This window comes from Nicotiana sylvestris, chromosome 1 (genome assembly GCF_000393655.2).
Source record: "Nicotiana sylvestris chromosome 1, ASM39365v2, whole genome shotgun sequence".
In the NCBI taxonomy this organism is placed as follows: domain Eukaryota; kingdom Viridiplantae; phylum Streptophyta; class Magnoliopsida; order Solanales; family Solanaceae; genus Nicotiana; species Nicotiana sylvestris.
The window spans coordinates 119750263-119773634 of NC_091057.1; the positions used below are offsets into that span (position 1 = coordinate 119750263).

The 23372-nt window shown below is 37.0% G+C and overlaps 2 protein-coding genes across 2 annotated transcripts; both read left to right on the top strand.

Moving 5' to 3' along the window:
- The first annotated feature begins 14096 nt into the window (after positions 1–14096).
- On the top strand, positions 14097–14573 carry LOC138874005 (uncharacterized). Its single transcript, XM_070152505.1, has one exon. The coding sequence runs from the start codon at positions 14097–14099 to the stop codon at positions 14571–14573; it is 477 nt and encodes a 158-aa protein (XP_070008606.1).
- Positions 14574–15854: 1281 nt separating this feature from the next.
- LOC104225889 (transmembrane 9 superfamily member 1-like) lies at positions 15855–22585 on the top strand. Its single transcript, XM_009777771.2, has 12 exons — positions 15855–16093; positions 18064–18250; positions 18329–18433; positions 19201–19218; positions 19300–19394; positions 19472–19624; positions 19879–20013; positions 20102–20268; positions 20504–20598; positions 20956–21329; positions 21759–22032; positions 22124–22585. The coding sequence occupies exons 1-12, from the start codon at positions 15998–16000 to the stop codon at positions 22189–22191; spliced, it is 1767 nt and encodes a 588-aa protein (XP_009776073.1). The 5' UTR covers positions 15855–15997; the 3' UTR covers positions 22192–22585.
- The last annotated feature ends 787 nt before the right edge of the window (positions 22586–23372 follow it).

A 23372-nucleotide genomic window follows, 5' to 3' on the forward strand; every position in this document is an offset into this window, starting at 1 on the left:
TCATAAATACCCAAAGAACTAATCATATCCTTACCCTTCCGTTCCGGCCTACTACCAAGCTATCCCATCTCTCCAAGTTGCTTCTGATTTACCTTCAACTTGATACTTCTTCTCGCTATAACACCACAATCCTCGACCTAGACTCACCACACGAGACCCAAGCATGAAGCCACACCGTCTTACGGTTTATAATCCGCTGACTACTCTCTCAAATATCCCCGAAGCACCACATTCGAAATACTTTCCCTGAAGAGACTTCCTTCAAATCTATAGCCATTACCTTCACCTTCCTAATACTGATGAGTAGAATCCCAATGCAAACCTCAGTTGCTAGCCAAGTATACAACTTGAAATTCTCCAATTATTACATGTAAGATCTTGAGCCCATTAAAACCATTCTCGGGAGTCATCCACTATACTCAAACTGCAATTAGACCGATCAAACGGAACGACGACATGTGCTCTATTAGCACTCCGACACTGCAGAATGTAACCTCACCTTAATGCAACCAAGCAACTTCCTGTTCTATGCACCACACATCCTTTACCAATAACAACTCAAGTCATTCCATGATTCTCACACACCCATAAAGCACAACATAACCTGTATTGAAATTTCCTTTACTCGAGCTCTCCTAGGTCTCAACCTCCATAAGCCATAACCGATTCACCAGTATGCCTCAAACTGGAACCAACATAGCATACAATCATGCAATCAACTAATCAATAATAGACTCCCCCACTTGGCTCAAAGCCAAAATTCAAAACACACAATAACTCATAATGCGTATACTCTATTACTACCATAATACCATAGTGAGATTAAACTCTATACTTCATAAGCTCGTGAAACACAGACCATCTAGTACTTTAAACCTTCTGCAAATCTCGCATTCACCCTTATACCAATCAAGCCCACTCTCTTAGGCGACCCAAATTCAAATTGCCACACATATCTTCCACTGGTAACAAAGATCTTCCAATAAATGACATAAAGGATCACTCAAACTTCAGAACAATCCGCAGGAGATAACCCACCTGCTTCGCCTCAAACTAATATCCTTTATACCCTTCCACCGACATATATATTACGCAGTCACTTAATCTTCCTGAGTCTAAACTCATCTCACAACGTGAAATCTACTTCACTTCCCAGCTAGGCAACATGAAAAGATCCTTCAACACGCCCACAACTCAGACCATACATCAAATCACGATGGAAATCAAGCACTGGATAGTTCTTGCTACCCCCAAGCAGACCTTTCTCGTCTCATTCAAATCATATTAACCTATCTCGTAGTCACATCATACTCATCACATAACTATCCAGTCATCACTCCCACTAATAGGGACACTATCGGACATACAAATCAAAGAGCATGTACTCACACAATCAACACCTCAATGCTCAAGTTGTAGACAAAATCCGGCCTGAAGTCCTTCAGACTTGCCCAATATCAACACACAGAGATCACATCTCGCCCCTTGATCAGGGAATCACAAGCCATCGATGCATATCTGATATTGCGCGCTCATGTGCGTATACGAACGCTTGGAAGGAATTCAAAGAGTTACATTTCAAGCTGAATCAAGGACGCACGATATGAGTTCAAGAATGTGAAGTTTTTCCTAAAGGTTCTGCAACCTCCCGAGGATAAGTACAGACGTCTCTGTACCAATCTGCAAGACTCTACTAAACCTGCTCATGACTCGTGAGACCTATGTACCCGGCTCTGATACCAACTTGTCACGACCCTAAAACTGGCCTGGTCGTGATGGCACCTATCATGAAACTAGGCCAGCCGACACAACTCCCGAACTAACCATTTATCAATAAAAGTCATTTTTTAAGTTTTTACTTAATCAAGTATTTCATAATGAAAGTCTAAATGAACAACGCAGAATAAATACACAAGCCCAACATCGGGGTGTCACAAGTCATGAACATCTACTAAAGTCTGAATACAACAAGAGTCTAAGAACGTACTAAATACAGTCTAAGGAAGACAAGAGGGAGAAAAGCAGTGTTGCGAATGTTGGGCAGCTACCTTGCTAACTCCAATGACTCTGCCACTAAGCAATCAATACCCGCTACCGGGTTCAGAACTACCTGAATCTGCACACAAGGTGTATGGAGTAATGTGAGTACGCCAACTCAGTAAGTAATAAAGGTAAATGAAAGCTGAGCAGTAAGAAAACACGTAAAACACAGCATAACGCTACAACAAATGCAGTACTTTTCCAAAACAGTACAGGAATCATTTTCTTCATAAATCAAGCTCAGTTTCAGTAAAACCCTTTTTAAACAACTTTCAATAGTTTCAAACAAGTGATAAAAATAGTGAGTAAAAATGATAGAAACGTAAACAGCCCCTCAGTCTACAACATATCACTCACACTGGGTACCCACATTCACTAGGGGTGTACAGACTCTAGGAGGGGCCCCTTACAACCCAAGCGCAATATCAAGCCATCTTGTGGCATAATCAAACAGGCTCTCGGCCACATATCAAGCCACCCTGCGGCGTAACAAATCAGGACCTCGACCTCATAATTATAAATCAGTACCACACTGCTGCGGCGCGTAGCCCAATCCCATAATATCCTCACAACACAGACCCTCGGCCTCACTCAGTCAGAAATCTTTCAAGCCACTCGAGCAACAGTCTAACATGATGCTCAGCCTAAAATATCATTTAAAATATCGAAATAGAGTAAATATGGGTGAGTTATAAAAACAGTAGAATACAACATGTCTGAGTACAAATACGAAGTAAAAACAGTGAGGAATAGTAGTAAAAATTCCCTAAGGGTCCAAAACAATTGGCACGAACCCAAAATATGGCATTCAACCCAAAACATAGTAATAATTTCCAAACACAATGATATCAAATAGTTTACAATCAAATACGCGACTTAACAGTCATACGAGACAGACTAAGTCACAATCTCCAATGGTGCACGACCCTCACGCTCGTCATCTAGTGTGTGTGTCACCTCAAAGTAGCACAACGATGTGAAGTCCGGGGTTTCATACCCTCAGGACAGTCATTTACAATCATTACTTACCTCAATCTGGTCCAAGCTCTAGCCTGCGATGCCTTTGCCTCTCGACTCAGCCTCCAAATGCTCCAAATCTAGCCAAAAGCAGATTCATACTATCAAAACATGCTAAGGGAACAAAGCCCACTCGAAAATATCCAATTTATACCAAAAATTCTAAAATTGGCCAAACCCGATCCCCGGGACCACATTTCGGAATCCGATAAAAATCATATCAATAGAATCCTTATCTTCCCACGAGTCCATACATACCAATAACATCAAAATCGGACAACAAATGGCCTCTCAAATCCCCAATTTACACTCTCCAATTTCAAGCCCTAATTCCCCAATTCTAGGCTTTGAGTTCCACAAATTTCATGTTTAAACAAGTAAGAATCAACATCTGATCGAGTATAGAGTTCAAAAATCTTACCTCCAAGTGTTTCCCTTCGATTCCCTCTTAAATCCTTCTCAAAAGCTTCAAAAATCATACAACAATGGAGAAAACCGACCAAAAATCGCGAAACCCACTTTTAAATATTCTGCCCCAGGTAAGATTTCCTTCTTCGCGAACGTGACTGCCCTCTCGCGTTCGCGTAGACCAAATTCACTGCCTCTCCACTTTTCCCTTCGCGAACGCGGACGATGCCACACAAACGCGATGCTTCACCATTCCAGCCTCTCGCGAATGCGATAATAAATCTCACGAACGCATAGTTCAAGAGCCTGGGGTGCCCAACAACCTCACTCCTCTTCACGAACGCGACCCCAATCATGTGTCTGCGATGCACAAGTTGCCTTCACCTTCACGTTCGCGTCCTCTCCTTCGTGAATGCATAAAACAAAATCATCATCACTGAAAACACCTTTCCTGAACGCGATGCACCCTCGGCGAACGCGATGAACAAAAATCTCTACAACAAAAACCAACAAAACTGCCAAGTCCAAAGTCCAAAAATTGATCTGTTAACCACCCGAAACTCACCCGAGGCCCCCGGAACCTCAACCAAACATGCCAACATATCCCATAACCTTATTCCAACTTGTTCCAACCTTCGAAATGCTCAAAACAAAATTAAAACACTAAAATCACATCGGATTCAAGCCTAAGAATTCCAAAAATTTCCAAATTTCGCTTTCGATCAAAAAGTCTATCAAACCTCATCCGAATTACCTGTAATTTTGAACACACATCTCAAATGACACAACGGACCTACTCCAACTTCTGAAATTCCATTCTGACCCCTATATCAAAATCTCACCTATCAACCGGAACACGCCAAAATCCTAGTTTCGCCAATTCAAGCCTAAACTTTCCACAGACTTCCAAAATATATTCTGATCACACTCCTAAGTCCTAAATCACCTCATGGAGATGACCAAACTATAAAAATTCCAATCCGAGATCATATACTAACAAGTCAAAACTCGGCCAAACCTTTCAATTTTAAGCTTCAAATTGAGAATTGTTCTTCTAAATATATTCCGATTACCCTGAAAGCCAAAACCAACAATTCACATAAGTCATAATGCATCACACGAGGCTATTCATGCTCGAAAACTGGTGAGTGAAGTGCGATAGCTCAAAACAACCGGTCGGATCATTACATTTACACTGGATGTCAAAGGATGTTGGTCGGAAAATAGGGCATGCATTAGGAGGTATCCTAGATATTCTCATTCCTGAAAATGGAAGTAAAGAGGGTCAGTATAAAAGGCTTAAAGTCAATATTAATATTAATAAGCCACCGCTTAGAGGGAAATGGATCAAGCTAGGCTTTGAAACTATATGGGTTGAATTGAGATATGAAAATCTACCTTATGTTTGTTACTATTGTGGTGTGCTAGGACATAATGATAAAATCTGTATATAGAGGGAACAAGATTTATGATCAGGAAATTTTAGAAGTAACCAGTTCGGGACATGGCTACGAGCAGAGAACAATGCACCTTTCTCGGAAAGTCAAAAGCGTCAAGATTTCAATAATGATAGTGTGGGGAATACAATAATGAGAAATCATAACTATAAATTAGTTAAGGAGAAAAGAGCTACAGGAACCAGAGAAGATTTGCAACATCTGGAAGATGACGGAGACTCGATGGATATGCAGGATGGTATAGAGAAAGAGAATGTTCAGATGGAGAAAAATGGATTACAGGGGAAGAAAGTTCTGGATTTGCAAGCAAAGGACAATGATAATTTGAATGACAAAGAGGAAATACACCGGGTGCATTCTGTAGAGGAAGAAACAATCCCAATCTCTAATAACAGTCTACCTCTTACTGATTTACAAAATAAAGATACTGGCCAACTCCATACGAATACTTTGCAAAAAACTAAACTTCCAGTATATTCATATTCACAATCACTTTTTAAAGGGCAGGGAGATATTGCAGGAAATAGTCATGAAGTTGCGATTATACCAGGTAAAGGGTTAGTTGCGGATGTTTGTATGCATGAGTTTGGGCAAGAAGATAAAGAGAAGGATGGTATTGAGATGATGATGTTACAGAACCATGACAAAGCTACTGATGATGCACATAATGGAGTAAATGTGAGTGATGCTGTTTCTAGGAATGAAGTAGTCAATTTAGAAGAGCCTAATATGCTAATTGATATTCCGATTATGGAAGAGTTTGGTTTAATGGGGGTAAAACGAAAAGATAAGGAGATAGTTACACCAATAACTATTGCAAAACGTCAAAAGAAAGAGGTGGTACGGGAGGCCAACCTGGAATGGTCTCCCTTGATGAAATGAAGTTGCTGGTGTGGAATTGTCGAGGGTTAGGGGGATCCTTGACAGTTCCCTGTTTGAAGGAGAAAATGTATCTCCACTCCACGGATTGTATTCTTCTATGCGAGACAAAGAACCAACAATCACGACTTCAGTGGCTACGAAATTCCTACATTGTAGACCATGTTGGACTCGCCTTACTCTGGCATGAAGACACTCAGATAAGTAACATTTACTCTTCATCCTATTTTATTGAGTTATCCATTTATGATAATGAAAAGAAGATTAGTTTTTTTTTGTATTTTTGTATATGCTAGCATAGATAGAGAAACTAAAAAGAAATAATGGGCTGAACTTATTACTAGATCCGTATCTTGGGGAAACCAATTGATGTTGCTAGGGGATTTTAATGATATTATTGATAATTTTGAAAAATCTGGGGGAACTACGCGGGCTCCTTGGACTTTTAAGGATTTTAATAACTTTATTTATATGCTAGGAGCGGTAGACCTTGGTTATAGAGGGAAACCTTGGACTTGGTCTTGTTACAGAATTAATAATGGACTTATTCAAGAACGTTTAGATAGGGTTTTGGTATATCCTGATTGGAGATTAAAATATGATTAGGCTACAGTGCTTCATATTCAAAATGATGTTTCAGATCACGAATTAATTCTTTGTTCCACAAATGGACTAAATGATCGCTGGAAAAAAAGATTTTATTTTGATAAAAGATGGGTTGGAAACTCTGAAGCCCATAAATTAATTAAACAATCTTGGGTAACTAAATCTTCTGGGGATTGTCAACCTAAAGTGTGTTCAAAAATAAGAAAATGTCGAAATTCTTTAATCTTATGGAGAAAGAATGGTGAATCAAATTCTATGATAAAGATTAGGCAACTGAAAAATCTTCTAAAGTTTTCACAAATTAATCCAGAAGGACCAGATCTAACTATCATATCAAAGCTGAAAAATGAGTTAAGTAAAGCCTATAAGGAGAAAGAAATGTATTGGAAGCAAAAGTTTAGAGTTCAATGGTTAGAGGAAAGAGATAAAATACTTCTTTTTTATATGTCTACTCTTCAGAGAAGAAGGAGGAATCTAATTAAAGGAATTGAGAATGGATCAGGAGAGTGGATTTGTGACAAAAACAGTATGGTAAAGGAAATTGAGGATTTCTATAGGGAACTATTTACTACTTCTAATCCTTCCTTCTTATCTCATGTTCTTCAGTTTATTCCAACTTATATCGATGAAAATATGAATTTTGGCCTGATTAGTAAAGTAACTAATGAAGAAATAAAAGAATTTATTTTCTCTATGCATCATAAGAAGTCCTTGGTGTTGATGGAATGACTCCACTATTTTTCCAGCAATTTTGGCCGTTAATTTCTCATGATGTTTGTTTGGTAGCTGTTGATACCCAATTTTTTCCTATGTATTTTTATATACACATACTTTAAAAATAACATATATATGCATATATAAGTATATCCAAGTGTTTCAATAATTTTTCTAATTTCTAAAAGATTTTTAAACTGATTTATTGCCCATTTTAGCAGTACAAAAACCAATAATTATTCCCAAAATTATCATTTTAGTGAATAACTTACTTTATTATCATATTTATACTAAAATATAGCTAGGGTAATTTTTATACATTTTTTACAAATTTATTTGGTATTTTAAGATAAATTGCATATAATTGCAATTTTAGCATATTTTAAGATTAATAGCATTTTATAATTATGAAATTGGTTCCAATATTTTTAAATTAATATTTATATATTAATTGACTCAGTACATTTAATTTATTTTCATAAGTCATTTTCTATTTTTATAAAAATAAAAAGGGAAAAGTGGCTATTTAAAATCTGGCCCATTTTGTTTCAATTATAGCCAAAATTGGTTCCCCTAATTGACCCAATTTCAAACCCAATTTAGGACCAGCCCAATTCCATTTAACCCAACCCTTAACCCATTTAAAACTACCCGGCCCAAACCCCTTTTAATCCAGGTCGTTGATCAATCCGATCAACGACCACAATTTCCCCTTTCCTTTTTTAATCCGTCCACACCCCGAACCCTAACTCATTTCATTCTATCAGCCGCCTCTGAATACCCCCCCTCTTAAACTCTCTCGAAGGTTCTTGAAACCCTAATCATCTCCTACTGTCTTCTACCTTCAGCTCACCGGAATCCATGGCCTCTCAGGCCATGGATGGCTTAAACTCATCTCCCTCTGCTCTTAAACACTTGGTGTTCGAAGTTTCGAGGTCTGACCTCAATGGTGTTCGTTCAGATCCTCTCCGATTCAAGGTTCTATGGCCTCTCCGGCCTTGCTCCGACATATCCAAGCATTATGAGCCTATTTCTGACTTATCCGACTCAGATCGGACCTTTTCCAAGCCTTTCTCGCTTAGGGTTCCTCTGAAACCCTATCTATTTGAGGGTTTCTTAAATCTGTTCTATATCTATGCTCTACTTGAGTTTTTAAACGTTTTCCCTAATTTTTCTTTCAAAAATTACTTCTTTCCGATTTAGGGTTTTTCTGAAAAGCTTAAAATGTTTCTCTGACTTTTCTTCTTCTTTTCTTTGTGTGTATTTGTCTATACTATGTTCTTATGTTTTTTTTTCTACCACGCATGTTCTTCTACTGTGTTCTTATGTTTTCCTTTATCATGCATGTTCTTCTGTGCTTTGTTTTTCTACCGTGTTTTGTACCATGCTCGCATGTTTATCTTGCTGTATTTTCCTATATGATCTTTTGCTATGCTTTTTCGGTATTTTTGTGTTCTTCTACTGTATATATTTCCTACTGAGTTCTTAAGTTTTGTTTGCCTTCTATTGAACTCTGTTTAAGTCCCTTCTAAAAGATTTTCTTAAACACGTTTCTTTTAGTGTCATGACTATTCTCTCATTATGCTCCTACGCTCTGTCTGCTTTGAATATTATTTGTATTTGCTTGTCTTTTCATGAGATTCTGAAAGGAAATCTCTGAGCCTGTTGCCTCCTCATCTCTGTATTTGACTCGAGTTGGAAACCCTAGAATTTGGGGGTTTCCTCCGAGTTTGGGCACATGATCAAACTAGGGTTCTGTTTGAGGACTCTTGACTTTTTCAAACTTATTTTTGGGTCTATGAACTAAGTGTGAACTTCTTTTGTTTGCACACAATTCTGATTCTCCTACACTAGACTCTTCTATTGACATGACAAATTTCTTCATGTTTAACGTGTATGTGTGCTTTTATATATGAGGAATCTTTCTTCAAAATGATTTTCCAACTTGTGATTGATTCAGAATTCCTTTTAATAAGTTTAATTGATTGGTACTGATTTTCCTTAAGTTGAAATCCTTCCCATCGTTCTAACCTAGTTCATTCATACGAAATCCTCAATTTCTGATTTACTAGCTGTTAACTGATTTCCTTTCCTTATTTGCACAAACCGTGTACTATCAAGACTTTGTCCTTAAATAAACCTCTATGTATTTACCCCTCTTGTACTGCTCTAGAAAAGTGTTTGATTGACCCCTTTCCTTAATTATTTTACCCATTTGAAATCAGAATCCCTTAATTAAAGGGAGACCTTGTGTAATTGATTTCCAAACTATTTTTCTTACCTATTTTTACTTGATTTCTGCACTATAAAAGGGCACGTCCCTTCTGCACTTTAGGATACCTTCAATTCAATACTTCTACACTTCACACTTCACAATTCTCTTCTAAACTCATAGTATTCTGATTGCTCGTTTGCACTTTGGCTTTACAAGACTACTGCTTTCTCTTTGTTTGTTTTCTCTGAAACTGGTATGTCCTAATTTTAGTTTCAGCATTACCCCAATGTGTTTAGTTAAAGTTTTTATATCCATGGCTACCTTACTGCTTATGTAGAGTTCAATATTTAACTTAATATGTCTATGTTCTACTACATGTTTCTACTGTGAATCTTTGCTCCCTACCCCATTACCCCTATGTGTTTGTAAGTGGTGGCTTAGGGCATGGCAATATGAGTTGTTGCCCATGACTTGAGTTCTAAACCAGTGAGGTCCTAACCTCTAATAGGCTGGAGGGTGTGCCAGCATATCCCATTGCTGAATATGCCCATCAGCCTGCTTCTCTTGTGTTCTTGAAAATTCCCTACTTCCCTATACCCCTATATGCACTGATTTTTAAGTTGTTCCCTTTTCCCTCTTTCCCCTTTCAGAATTTCACTTCTGCACTTGCACTCTATCCTAGCTTCTAGGTTCTGTCCCCCTCTTGTGAGCCTTGCCTTGGGACCTTGAGTTCCCTCTGAACTTGGACACTTGAGGGCTGACCCTTCCACACTGCACTATGTTCTTAATCTGGTAACATTTGGGTGTGAGCACTGCCCGGAGTCCATATGAGGCTCTTAGGGAACTCTGACACATCCAAAGATGAGATAAAGGCTTTGGATCATGATTTTTAGAGTTGGTTCATCTCATATTTCAGACATGGAGTCTGAATTAGGCTCCCCTTGGTTGTACTTTTAATTTTGCTTTTCTTATTTCATTCCGGGCTATAATAACTTGTAATAACTATTGGGGATGGCTAGTGAAAAAGGAGGGAATCATGCCTGCAAAGGGGTAGATATCATGTTCATAGGGAATCATTATACTTCTGCACTTCTGCATTTCATATAGATATCATGTTCATAGGGAATCATTATACTTCTACACTTCTGCATTTCATATAGATATCATGTTCATAGGGAATTATTATACTTCTGCACTTCTGCATTTCATATAGATACTATGTCTATAGGTTTCTGCACTTCTGCATTATATAGAGACCATGTTTATAGGTTTCTGCACTTCTGTAGTATATAGAGACCATGTCCATAAGTCATTTCTGAAATTCTGCTTATCATATAGATAATATGCCTATAGGACTTCCTACAATTTGCATGTGCATCTATCATTAGGCAAACCTGTTTATAGGAGTTAAATAACTAACTGCATATAGATGACCTGCCTATATGATTTCTGCATATCAATAACAATGTTTTTAAAGTCAACAATGCCTAGAAAACATGCCTATAGGAATTAACAACCTAGTATGAAACGTTTTCGTTCACCTATAAGTCTAAAATCAGCAATATCATTGTCCAACATCTGCAAAATCTTTTGTCAAAACTCGTCTTCCTTGAATAACTGACGACCTCTTCTAAAATCAGTACACTTCATCTTTTCTGAAACCAGTAGATATCATGCCTATAGGTTTCGTCTAACACTTAGGTAAGCCTTAGGATAAAAGTTATGACTGCACCAGTTTTCTTTGTTAATTACGACCAGCAGGCAGGTCTAATTCAGATTTCTTATCTGAAAATATGTGATAAATCAGCTTGCTTTCCCCTTTTAAGTTTTAATCAGACCATAATCAGTACATGCAAGACATGCTAAACTAGATGCTTTTCTTTGATTTGAGGAGGTTTATTTGAGCCATACCTGTTTATGTGTTTTCCCAATACTTGCTACACATGTTTTGTTTGTCGCCTTAGTATTTTTACCTTTTGAAACCACAAATAAGCCAAATTTTCCCCCATTATAGGATTAGTAGTCCCAAGCACCTCTGGGGCTGATAGAATTGGGGCGGGTAATAACATGCAATAAGTAAACAAGACTATTCCGCGCTTTAACACCTTAACGGGGTGGGAAAGGGTAGATATGGATGTGATGACCACGTGATAATGTCACGTGTAACCCCTCGTCGAGGAGCGATTACCGGACATTGTGTGGGGTGATCCATATTATTTATAAACTTAGGACCCCCCTTTCCTTTACTTGTTTATTTCGTTGTTTACCTTTCAAAATTTTAAACCGTTTTTCTCAAATTTCAGCTTGCCTTTCACTTCTTTTAATCTTATCTATTTGCAACCCTTATGTGAAACCCCCCTCATATTTGAAACTCTTATTTGATTATTTAAAGTCACAATTATAGTATGGCCGGGAACCACACTAGTGGATCTTACGGGGTGCCTAACACCTTCCCTTCGGGATAATTTCAAGCCCTTACTCGATCTCTGGTTTTCCTAAATCAAACTCTTCTTAGTGTCCTAATGCACTTTAATCATTAAGTGAAGACTCTTCTCTTTAATACATGTTAAAAGAGTTGTCAATGTCATAAACCCTATTTCGCGAGAAAAAACTGGGCGCGACAGTAGTAAGGCATTTTTTTTGAGACGGGTCAACTTTTACCCGTTTGGAATCAAACTTTGATAATGTTGGTACCAAAAATAAAAATACCTACTACAGTAAATCACTTTAGACCTATTAGCTTCTGCTCTACTTTATATAAGATCATTACAGAAATTCTGGTAAAACGTATGAAACTTTTGATGCCTTTACTTATCTCTATGAATCAAGTTGCCTTTGTTGGAAAAAGACAAATTGTGGATAATGTCGTGTTAGCATTTGAATTTATGGCAGTGCTGAAAAACAAACGAAAAGGAAAAGATAAGTTAATGGCTTTAAAGTTAGATATGTCTAAAGCATATGATCGTGTGAAGTAGCCTTATATCCAGCAAATGATGTTACAAATGGGTTTTCACCAAATTTTTGTAAATTGGGTTATGACTTGTGTTATGACTGCTTCTTTTTCATTTAACTTCAATGGAGAGGTTAAAGGTTGTGTAAAGCCATCTAGAAGATTAAGGCAGGGTGATCCTTTATCACCTTACTTATTCCTAATAGTGCTGAAAGATTATCTGTTCTATTACACTCGGCTGAACAACAAGGAAAGTTAAAAGGGTTCACATTAGGGAGAAGTAGTCCTTCTGCCTCCCATTTATTTTTTGCAGACGACTCATTTATCTTTTGTAGAGCTGATATGAATAGTGTTGCTACGATTAATAAAATTTTGGACATATAGGCAAGATGCTCAGGACAAATTATTAATTTTGAGAAATCTGCAATCTTTTTTAGTAAGAATACTATGGAGGAGGAAAAAGTTATAATATGCTCTTCGTTGAATAATACACGGATGTGTGAAAGGGTGATGTATTTAGGATTGCTTGCTATTGTAGGAAGATCTAAAAAATAAATGTTAGCTTTCATAAAGGATATAATTTTATCTAAAATAAAGGGTCAAGCAGGGAAAGAGGTTTTATTAAAGTATGTTTTAGCTGCTATTCCTTCATATGCTATGTCTTGTTTTCAGATACCCGATGGGTTATGTAAGGAAATCACTAGTTTATTTTTAAACTTTTGGTAGGGTACGAATGATGATAAAAGAAAGATGCATTTTGAAAAGTGGGAAAAACTATGCGAACCAAAATTTAAAGGGGAATTAGGATTTCGGGATTTAAAGGCTTTTAATATGGCTCTTTTAGCCAAACTAGCATGGCGAGTTCTGACTGAACCAGATTTGTTAGTTTCTCAAGTCTTTAAATGTAAATATTTTTCTAAGGAATCTTTCTTACAGGCACCGACCAATAAATATACATCTTGGACATGGAAAAGTATATCATGGGGGCGAGATCTATTAAGTAGAAGTGTTAGATGGAATGTTTCAAATGGTAAATCTGTAAGAGTATGGAGAGATCCATGGCTGTCGCGAGAGAGCTCCTTTTACCCCTTAAGTATGGTGAGTGGTACTGTGACAAATATGAAAGTATCAGAACTGATTGATGACAGTACTAACACATGGAATATGCAGATTTTGAATACGTTATTTAGTGAAGATGATGTCGAATCTATTTTAACTATTCCAGTTTCTTCAGTAGGGGAAATGATCGACTAATTTAGCATTTTACTAGTTCAGGTAAATACGAAGTGAAGTCTGGGTATTATTTGGCGAAATTGCTCCTCACAAATGATAGAAGTTTGGCTAATCGTGCGGAAAGTAGTTCTCATGTGTTCCCCAAATCCTTTTGGAACCATTTATGGTCTTTAAATATTAAAAACAAGCTCAAGCATTTCTTAAGGAAGTGTGTCTTAAATATATTATCTGTTAAGAATATTATTAAAAAAAGAATTCACTCTATGGATGACATATGTCCTATTTGTGGAATGCAACCTGAAACTTTAGAGCACATGTTCTTTAAATGTCCTAGATCAATTCATGTGTAGAAAATAAGTCTGATTCGTTGGCCAAATTTGCTTCTGATCTCTGATTTTGCTACATGGTAGTATAAATTAGTGTTAGACACTAAAAGATTCTCGAAAATTAATACCTTATTGCAACTAGCAGTATCTATTTATGGATGATTTGGAAAGCTAGGAATGATTATATTGTTTTATCTAAAGCATTATTTGAATTTAATGAATTTACAATTACAAAGGAACATGTTAACACTATGAGCGATGCTTCAACTAATCCACCATTACTAACTCTTTCTTCAGAAAAAGTGTTGTTTTATGTGGATGCAGGTATGGATCCAAAAACTCGCAAAGCGAGTATTGGAATGGTAGCCTTAAAGGCTAGTGGTGACGTGCTTTATGCCTATGATAGTCCAATTCCTTTTGTTGGAAAAGCCATAATAGCTGAAGCATGGGCAATAAGAAAAGAAATTCAAATGACGATGAAGTATAGTAGGAAGAATATAGATATCTTGTCTGATTCCTTAACAATGGTTCAAATGCTTAATGGAAGCAGAGGTCCTTCATGGGAAGTTAATACTCTTTGCGAAGATTTTTGGGCACTTCAGCAACATCTGAGTGATGTATCTTTTAAATATCTAAGTAGAGGGTTCAATACTTGTAGTCATAAGTTAGCAAAATTTTCTTTCGCACTGCTTAGTGAAGTCTCTTGGTTTGACAAGTTTCCTGTTTGAGTGTTTGGATTGTGAGGCTTCATCTGGTTTTGTACCATTGACTGTTGAGTTCGATTAATGCATGCTTTGTTTCCCCGGAAGAAAAAAAAAATAATTTTTGTTACCATGCTAGCAAACATTTTCTTTATCATGATACGTTCTAAACAATTTCCTTAACTATAAATTCTGATATATAGGAAACTTTGTGCAATTTCTGAATTTGTTAATCGTTTTTTAAAAAAAAAATTGGTATTACTGTGGAAACTAGAAGCTTTGACTTTCGTATTTTGATCCCCGTTTTTTTTTTTGGAACAAAGAAGTATTACTGTTCAATGTCCAAACACGAAATTAGGAAAATAAATTTAAGGTTCGTCCGCATAAAAAAAAATACTTCCAGCTTAAAATTTGAAACGAGTAGTATATTGTTCTATTTTTGCAATATAAAATGCATTATTAATTTAATTTCTGCATTACTAATGCTTCATTTGGTTTATGGCTAAAGCAACGATAGTTTGCAATATTATATTCTGCATTGCTAATACTCATACAACTTATGAGAGCATCTACATATTCCTTCCATTTTATTTTATATCTGGATATTTGACTGGTATGGCATTTAAAATTTGTGATTTTAATGTGTCATGATATTTTTTTGTTATAATATGTCACTAAAATTAAAATAAAACGTATAAAGTTAAATTATTTTTAAATATAAAAAGTTCGTATTCTGTTTGAAATAACTAAAAAGAAAAAATGCTACATAAAATGCAAAGAGAATATTATTTTATGAGAGATATAACTTGGAACGAGAATAAGTGTATTGTCAACAATAGATGAAGTATGTCAAGATATAAATATTCTTAAAGAGGCAATTAGTATTATTACGTTAATTAGTTAACTATTAACATAAAAGGTGGTTGGCTAAACTTTTAATTTATGGCCATATGGTAGACATACCGAATCATACATGCTCTTCAACATGCTCCTGACTAAATTGATTAATTTCTCAAATTCTACAGTATTATTTAGTGTGTTTAATAATTTTTGCATTATTATTCGAGGTAGAGCAATCTCGAATTATGATATTCACACAAAAAATTCAACGATCCTACACTTTACACCACAGTTAATTTCGTTTTCCAAAGAAGTTTGTTGTTGATTTTTTTATTTTGTATTTTCTTTTACAGGAGAGTAGAAAAAGAAATTAAATGAATTTGAATTAGTGAGTTTTCTTTTTTCTTTTTGTCATTCAGCTGTTTATTATAGTGATAATTAAACAGCTTTTATAGTACTCTGCTGTCTGCTGCTCCCCCCTCTCTGGGTCTCTATTTGTCGAAAAATCAGATCATACTCTACTAATATAAAATCCGTTCACGACTTTGGGTCGGATCCCCCGTCTCTTCTGCCATTATCTCGCGCGCCAATCCGTAACGTCGCCGGCGATTATGATGCGGCCCACCGTCCGATCACTAACTCTGTTCTCCTTCCTCGCCGCTTTCCTCGTCGTCTCGCCGGCGCTTGCTTCCGAGTCCGATCACAAGGTATAATGTTCGATATAGGAACCGTAGAAAACCCTAATTTCGATCGTCTCTTTCAATTTCTTAATTTGTACGCATTCATTTTGTTTCTTTTCGGTTAGAAGCATCCTTATGCTGTTCAGATCTATGGGAGCTCCAATTGCGGAGATCTCTTTTGCGCATTGCTTCTCTGATTCCGAAATTTTGCAAGTTGTGATAGATTGATTCATAAGGAAATGAGTGTAGTTACCGTTTTGTTAATGCAAATTTCATGGTTTGTCTTTGTCTTTCGATCTCAACGAACTTCCTTGCTCCTGATCTCAAATTTTGTCATACAGGTGCTTTATATGCTATTCGTAGGTATAACACTTGTCTGGTTATATCTGCTGATTATTATGTTGTAAAATAGCGAAGTAAAAGCCACTTACAGGTCCTTGAGAATGTGCCTTTGCGGCTGTTATGAGGAGGATTCGATCATGGCCATTGCCTTCTGCAGATGATATGTAAATGCAATGACTGAGATTTGGTGTGAGATTATTTTGCTTAATTTCATGCGTCTAAGATAGAAACGAGGTGATTTATGTGAGTTTGCATGGTTGGGTGCTGGAACTCAACTTATTACTGTGAAAAGATCAAGAAAGGGACAAAAAAGGTGATCCCTTTTTAGTTCAGATATTAGATGGCTTCAATGTGTTGCTATTGGAGGAATTAGGAGCGACTAGACAGGTGGGACGCATTGTTGATGAAACCTTAGGATGGGAAGATCAATTTTCAAATAAGGGATGGAAAGCTGATGCCTTTTTTGTTCAGATTAGATGGCTTTATCAAATTGCTAATCGGTTGGTGGCAGGAGTGAATTGATGAGACAGGTGCACTACATTGTCGACGAACAAGGTTAAAGTATCCATTAAAAGTAGCTTCAGGGGTATACTCTATTATAAAAAAGCTAATTAGTGGACCTGGTAGAGTGGGTATCTAGTAGGTGCGTGTAGTGGATTGGCGGTGGTGCCAGAGAGTGTCGCAGTTGAAGATGGTGAAATCGTAGTTGATGGTGCATGTTGCATATATAACTATAAAACTTGCTTATTGACTGGGCCTTGATGGGATTTAGAAACTTTGAGCTGAACTTTGTTCAAGTAACTAATGGCCATTCAGCAGTTTATTTGAACATATGGTTTCAGTGTCATATCGATCTTAAGGGAGTTAGCTATGAAATACTACATATGCACTTTTTAAGCTCTTCACTTTTTATGGATTTGTAAATACAGATCGATATTGGATAACTTTAGCTGCTCCCTCATTTTATATTAACTCTGGCCAATGAGGCCTAACTCAATTGGTTAGGCTGTGGTGTTATAAACAAGTTCACAGGTTCAACTTCCACTTTCTTATTTCTCTCACCATGTGTTTATAACTATACTGCTTTTCTGGGAAAGATCTTAAGAGCTACTCAGTCTTGCCACTTTCTCTCTCTCATATTATGATAATACTTGTTCCTGCCGCAAGGGTGATGATCTAGGATTTTCTATTCAGGAGTATTTGTAGCTCGTTTGACACTTCAATCTATTCAGTTCTAGCACTTATGCTGTCAATCTATTCAGTTCTGGCACTTATGCTGCTTAATGGACAGATGTGGCGTAACGGCATTCACTACTTGATTAAAAAAGGGCATTCATGATTTAGGGTATCTTTTCCCTTATGGTTCAGGTGTTTGGTTAAGATGTTAATCCTATACCTTTCTTTTTGCTTGTGCTTTTAAGCAATGCAAGTTTGTCTGCTTCGTTGCCCTAAGTTTTGTTCACTTCTGCAAATTTGTTAGTTGAAGTTTCTTCTAGAGAGGAGAAAATATTTAATCTCATATTTGTTTCCTGTAAATTCCTGGGAAGTATTACAATGTGCAGTAATTAAGTGGATGTATTGCTGCAATATGCTTTTGCTTTTGTTTCTTACTACATGCAAATGCTTCAATCTGACTCCTATGCTTTGTCCAACAGTATCAACCAGATGACCCGGTTACTCTGTGGGTAAACAAAGTTGGGCCGTATAATAACCCACAGGAAACATACAACTATTACAGCCTTCCATTCTGTCATGCTTCTGGTTCTCACAAGTGGGGTGGCCTTGGTGAAGTTTTGGGTGGAAACGAGCTTATTGATAGTCAGATTGACATAAGGTTTCAAAGTATGTGAATCCCCTTCACTAACTCCTGGCTACTCTTGTTTGATTTGAGATTGACACGGACTTTTTTTTGTTTGATAGAAAACGTGGACAAAGGTAGCATTTGTGAGCTTGAACTTGATGAAGCAAAGGTCAAGCAATTCAAAGATGCTATTGAAAACAATTATTGGTTTGAATTCTTCATTGGTAACAAACTTTATTCTTTGGTATATTTTACTTGTTTTTTTATTCTTTGGTATTACTTTAAAATTATGGCTGAAGGAAGTTTGAATTTGCAGTGAGAAGTTTAGATTAATTGGAACATTTTATGCATTCTTATGAAGATTCCCTGCAATGACACCTCTGCATTACTTTGAAACCCTTTTCTCGGTTTTCTTATCCCTTATTTGTTAGCAATTGCAAGAAAACAATGAGAAAATATCCTCCTATCTTAATGAGGACAAGGGCCTAATTCTTCTTGTGATGATCAATTCAACCTCTGATGAAAAGATATATCTTGGTTATATTTCATCTCTTCAACCCAAGCCTCAAACTGAAGCTATCTTTCGGAAATTGTAGAGTTCTAGACCAATGAAAATCTATGAATAGTATCTGTTCAGATACTGCCTATTCTTCTATTAAAATTCATTTGCATTTGACGCCTAATGCATCATATATTGGTGAGGCTTCACCTCTCTGTTATTTTCTTATTGAAGTTTTGTTTTGAAAGCTGTTTCTACATTAGTATAAAATATATTTTGTTATTTTTTGCTTAATTGCCACATTATTGTTGACTTCAAGTTAATTTGGTTGTCTTGATTTTTACCTACTTCTGTTTCAGCACTGAACTTATCCCCCCTTTTTCCAGATGTTCTGGCTTCTGTTGCTTTATTTTAGATTCTTTTGAATTCTAATGATTTTTCTTGTCTTGACCTTTACCTTCTTTTGTTTCCGGTTTGTTGAATTTTTTTCAGATGACCTGCCATTGTGGGGTACGTACTCTCTGTCTTTTAACTTTTCTTGGCAAGAGATGAAACGTAGGTGGTTCTAAGTTGTTTTTGCTTGTATTATAGGTTTTGTTGGAGAGCAACATCCTGACAGAAACAGTGATAATAAGCACGTACTTTACACACATAAGAACATCCATATTAGATACAATAAGGACCAGGTTTGTGACTTGATCATCTCATCCAATTTTGGTGGATAGTCTGCATATTCATGTTCACCATGACTTTGTTCTTGCAGATCATTCATGTCAATATTTCTCAAGAGGGCCCAAAGCCTTTGGAGGCTGGGAGAACATTGGACATGACATATTCTGTCAAATGGGAACCAACCAATATCAGTTTTGCTCGTCGTTTTGAAGTTTACTTGGATTACCCATTTTTTGAACATCAGGTGGACGTTAATTGGATAATTTTTTTCTTAATTTTATTGGTCCACTCCAACAATTGAACTATTGATGGTGCATTACCTTAACACTGTTGACCTTTGCATGCAGTTTTTTCCTGACCGCTGTCTGTTGTTTTTAATATATATAATCATTGTAGTTGGATTAATCTAATGTTTTAAAGCATCTCTTTGTATTTAAGTTAGCACCATAGGATTCATTTTTCCGCCGTATAGTTTGTAATTTGGTATGTACTCTGCAGATTCATTGGTTCTCCATCTTTAACTCCTTCATGATGGTCATCTTTCTTACTGGTCTGGTGTCTATGATATTGATGCGGACACTGAGGAATGATTACGCCAAATATGCTAGGGAAGATGATGACTTGGAGTCTCTGGTAACAACCTCGTGGTTAAACAGCATTCTGTTAGATAAGCTCTAGCCTTTTAGGATTATTTTCATAACCATTATTGTTTTCGTTTCAGGAAAGAGATGTGAGTGAAGAGTCTGGTTGGAAACTTGTTCATGGAGATGTATTTCGGACTCCTCGTACCCTAGTGTTACTTTCTGCTCTTGTTGGTACTGGGGCACAGTTGGCATTGCTTGTTCTCCTTGTCATTCTGTTGGCAATTGTGGGGATGTTATATGTTGGGTATGTTAAATACTTGAAATCAACCTTTGAACTTTAGTTGTTGCCTATTTATGTAGGAGTAGATTATATGGGCAATTCATGATCGGTCTGGTACTTCTATTTTCATGGTTTTGAGTTAAGTTATAGCATTGTCATGAAATTACTAGATGCTACAAGTAGTTGTTACCGTAGCTCTGTTTATTTGTTACTTTTTTAAGACGGTCAGCTGAAATAGAATTTGTGCATTCTTTTACAGGAGAGGAGCCATTGTTACGACTTTCATAGTATGTTATGCTTTGACATCATTCATTTCAGGCTATGTTAGTGGTGCAATGTACTCGCGAAATGGTGGTATGTTTCATTTCTTATCTATATATCCTTGTAGTGCACTGTTCTTTTATCACCCCCCAACACCCCCCCCCCCAAAAAAAAAAAAAACCACCACCCCACCCACACTCTCCTTTGGCTTTTCTGTTGATCGGCACTTCTATTTCATCTGTCTAAGAAAAAGTGTCCAAGCTGGGATTTTTTGTCTTATCATTTATAGATGCGTACTGTAGGACATATTGCTAGTGGCCCCTGTTTTGGGGTACAGCTACCGTGCACAGTTTTATTTGTTTGTTGTTCAATTTACTTCCCAAAATTTGGGATGACAACTCTCTCTCTCTTACAAGTACAATAGTCATGCTGTTTATCTACTTATTGCAGGGAAAAGCTGGATCAAGTCGATGATTCTGACCGCTTCACTCTTTCCATTTTTGTGCTTTGGAATTGGTTTCATTCTGAACACAATTGCCATATTTTATGGTTCTCTAGCAGCCATTCCTTTTGGCACAATGGTAGTTGTCTTCGTTATCTGGGCATTCATTTCCTTCCCCCTGGCTCTTCTGGGTACAGTCGTTGGAAGAAACTGGAGTGGTGCTCCAAACAATCCATGCCGTGTCAAGACCATTCCTCGCCCTATACCTGTGAAAAAGTGGTACTTGACACCATCTGTAATCTCCTTGATGGGGGGTTTGCTACCATTTGGCAGCATATTTATTGAGATGTATTTCGTCTTCACATCCTTCTGGAATTACAAGGTAAACTGTAACTCGATTTAAGTCTCGTGTATCGCTCATCGGTTACTAAGTTAGTTTGAATAAAAAATGATGGCTGAACTTCCACGGACTCAGGGAGAAACAATTCGAATTCAGTCCTTCATAGCTTCGATCTTCCTGCATATAAATATGAGCATGAAATGAACTCAACGGTTTCAGGGTGCTGACCCAGTGGGTCCACCTCGTGCCCTTTTTCTGGAGATAAGTTAAGAGGTGTTATGTAAAATTTCAATGAACTCCTTTGAATAAAACATTTATCTTTTGCTTAACATGCATTGCTTGCATGGCAGTCTTACTTTTTGTATAATTTTTTAAATTGATCTGGGACTCATGAAAGAACCCCTTTTGTTAGGTAGTGACATATTGAAGTCTTGAATTGATTGCTAATATACCGTGTCATGGTTTTTGCAGGTGTACTATGTTTACGGGTTTATGCTTTTGGTATTCCTGATTCTCATTGTTGTTACTGTCTGTGTGACCATTGTGGGCACATATTTCCTGTTAAATGCTGAGAATTATCATTGGCAATGGACTTCATTTTTCTCAGCCGCCTCTACAGCTGTCTATGTCTACCTATACTCGGTATATTACTACTACGTGAAGACTAAGATGTCAGGGTTCTTTCAGACTAGTTTCTACTTTGGATACACACTGATGTTTTGTCTCGGCTTAGGAATTCTCTGCGGTAAGTCACATTGAATCTCTTGCTTTGGAGTTCCAATGATATCCGCTTCATTTATTCTAATCAGCTATGCCTTTTTGTCATTTAAACTTAGGTGCTGTTGGATTTTTGGGCTCACATCTGTTTGTGAGGAGGATCTATAGAAACATCAAATGCGACTGATCTTTTGACAAGGAGTAGGACTGACACTGCTCCTCCATTTGCTTAGTTTCTGGTAGTAAGGTCGAGAAAAACCTCAAGAACCATGTATCTTTGTGGGATTCGATTCGGTTTAATGATGGTAGTTGGTAGGTATCTCCTCTGCTTGTATTCTGGGGAGCCCTGAAAATTTTCCCCATTCCTTGGGCTGTAAAAGTAATCTCCTATTTTCATTTGTACTTAAATTAGAATGAAGAGACTTCAAATGATTCAAGGCTAGCATTGTAAGAGTTTCAGCTGTCACGTAGTTATTGTATCTCCATTATTACTATACGGCTCGGATGCACTCAAAGAACTGCTATTTAATTTTTTGTTGATTCTCGTGCAGTTACGAATGAGATCCAGGTCAGTTTTTTTCCTTGGTGAACAATTTAGCAAAAACCACTTGGATATACACATTGCATTATTTACAGCAGAGATTAGTTTTTCATTCACACTCAAATCTAATTAGGTCCTGTTAATGCTCAAAATTTCAAGGATGTTCTGCTGTTAAATTGATTTCCAGAGCAACTTGATTCGCTTGGTAAAATGTTTTTCTGAAATGGTATTTCTTTGTTCTGGGTAAGATGGTTGAAAAGACTTTTTAACAATATGCAAGATGTCATACATTCATCTAGAGGAAATAACCGTTTGAGTCTTAACATATCGAAGTTTTATGTCGTTTTCGTCTCTAAATGTTTTCGAGAAACGAAAGAAGCGAGGATAAATTTGGCTTACAGGTTAAAGGAAGTTTTGGTGACTAAAATATAGAAGTACTATTCCTACTTTGCCATCAAAACCCAGTAACTTGAAATGTTTTTCGCTTCAAATGTTTTTATGGTTAAATTTGAGAAAAAGCAATATCGCTGGGAATAATACACGCCATTGTTGCAAGTACGAGAACTTGTTATTTTGTTTGTTTTATTTGGTTTTCTAGTGCAAGGTCATCCCGAGTGAGAACCTCTCGACCTTTCATAGGCTCCTAGTCATGGACGTTGAGATCACGACAAGGAGGAGGAAGAGGGCGATGTATAACCAACATAGGATAAAATGGGGAGTCTTGTGAAAGCTAAAGTACAAGAGTTGGGGGTCAAGCTGGTGATTATGGGGGCTTGGAGGAGTAGTGGGGACGCAAGCGCTATGTGGACCACGATTGCGCAGTGCAT

Coding starts and splice junctions, on each gene's coding strand:
- LOC104225889 (XM_009777771.2), top strand. CDS start 15,998: ATGATGCGGCCCACCGTCCGATCACTAACTCTGTTCTCCTTCCTCGCC. Junction 16,094..18,063: donor CTTCCGAGTCCGATCACAAG/GTATAATGTTCG, acceptor TTTGTCCAACAG/TATCAACCAGATGACCCGGT. Junction 19,395..19,471: donor TTAGATACAATAAGGACCAG/GTTTGTGACTTG, acceptor TTGTTCTTGCAG/ATCATTCATGTCAATATTTC.
- LOC138874005 (XM_070152505.1), top strand. CDS start 14,097: ATGAGCGATGCTTCAACTAATCCACCATTACTAACTCTTTCTTCAGAA.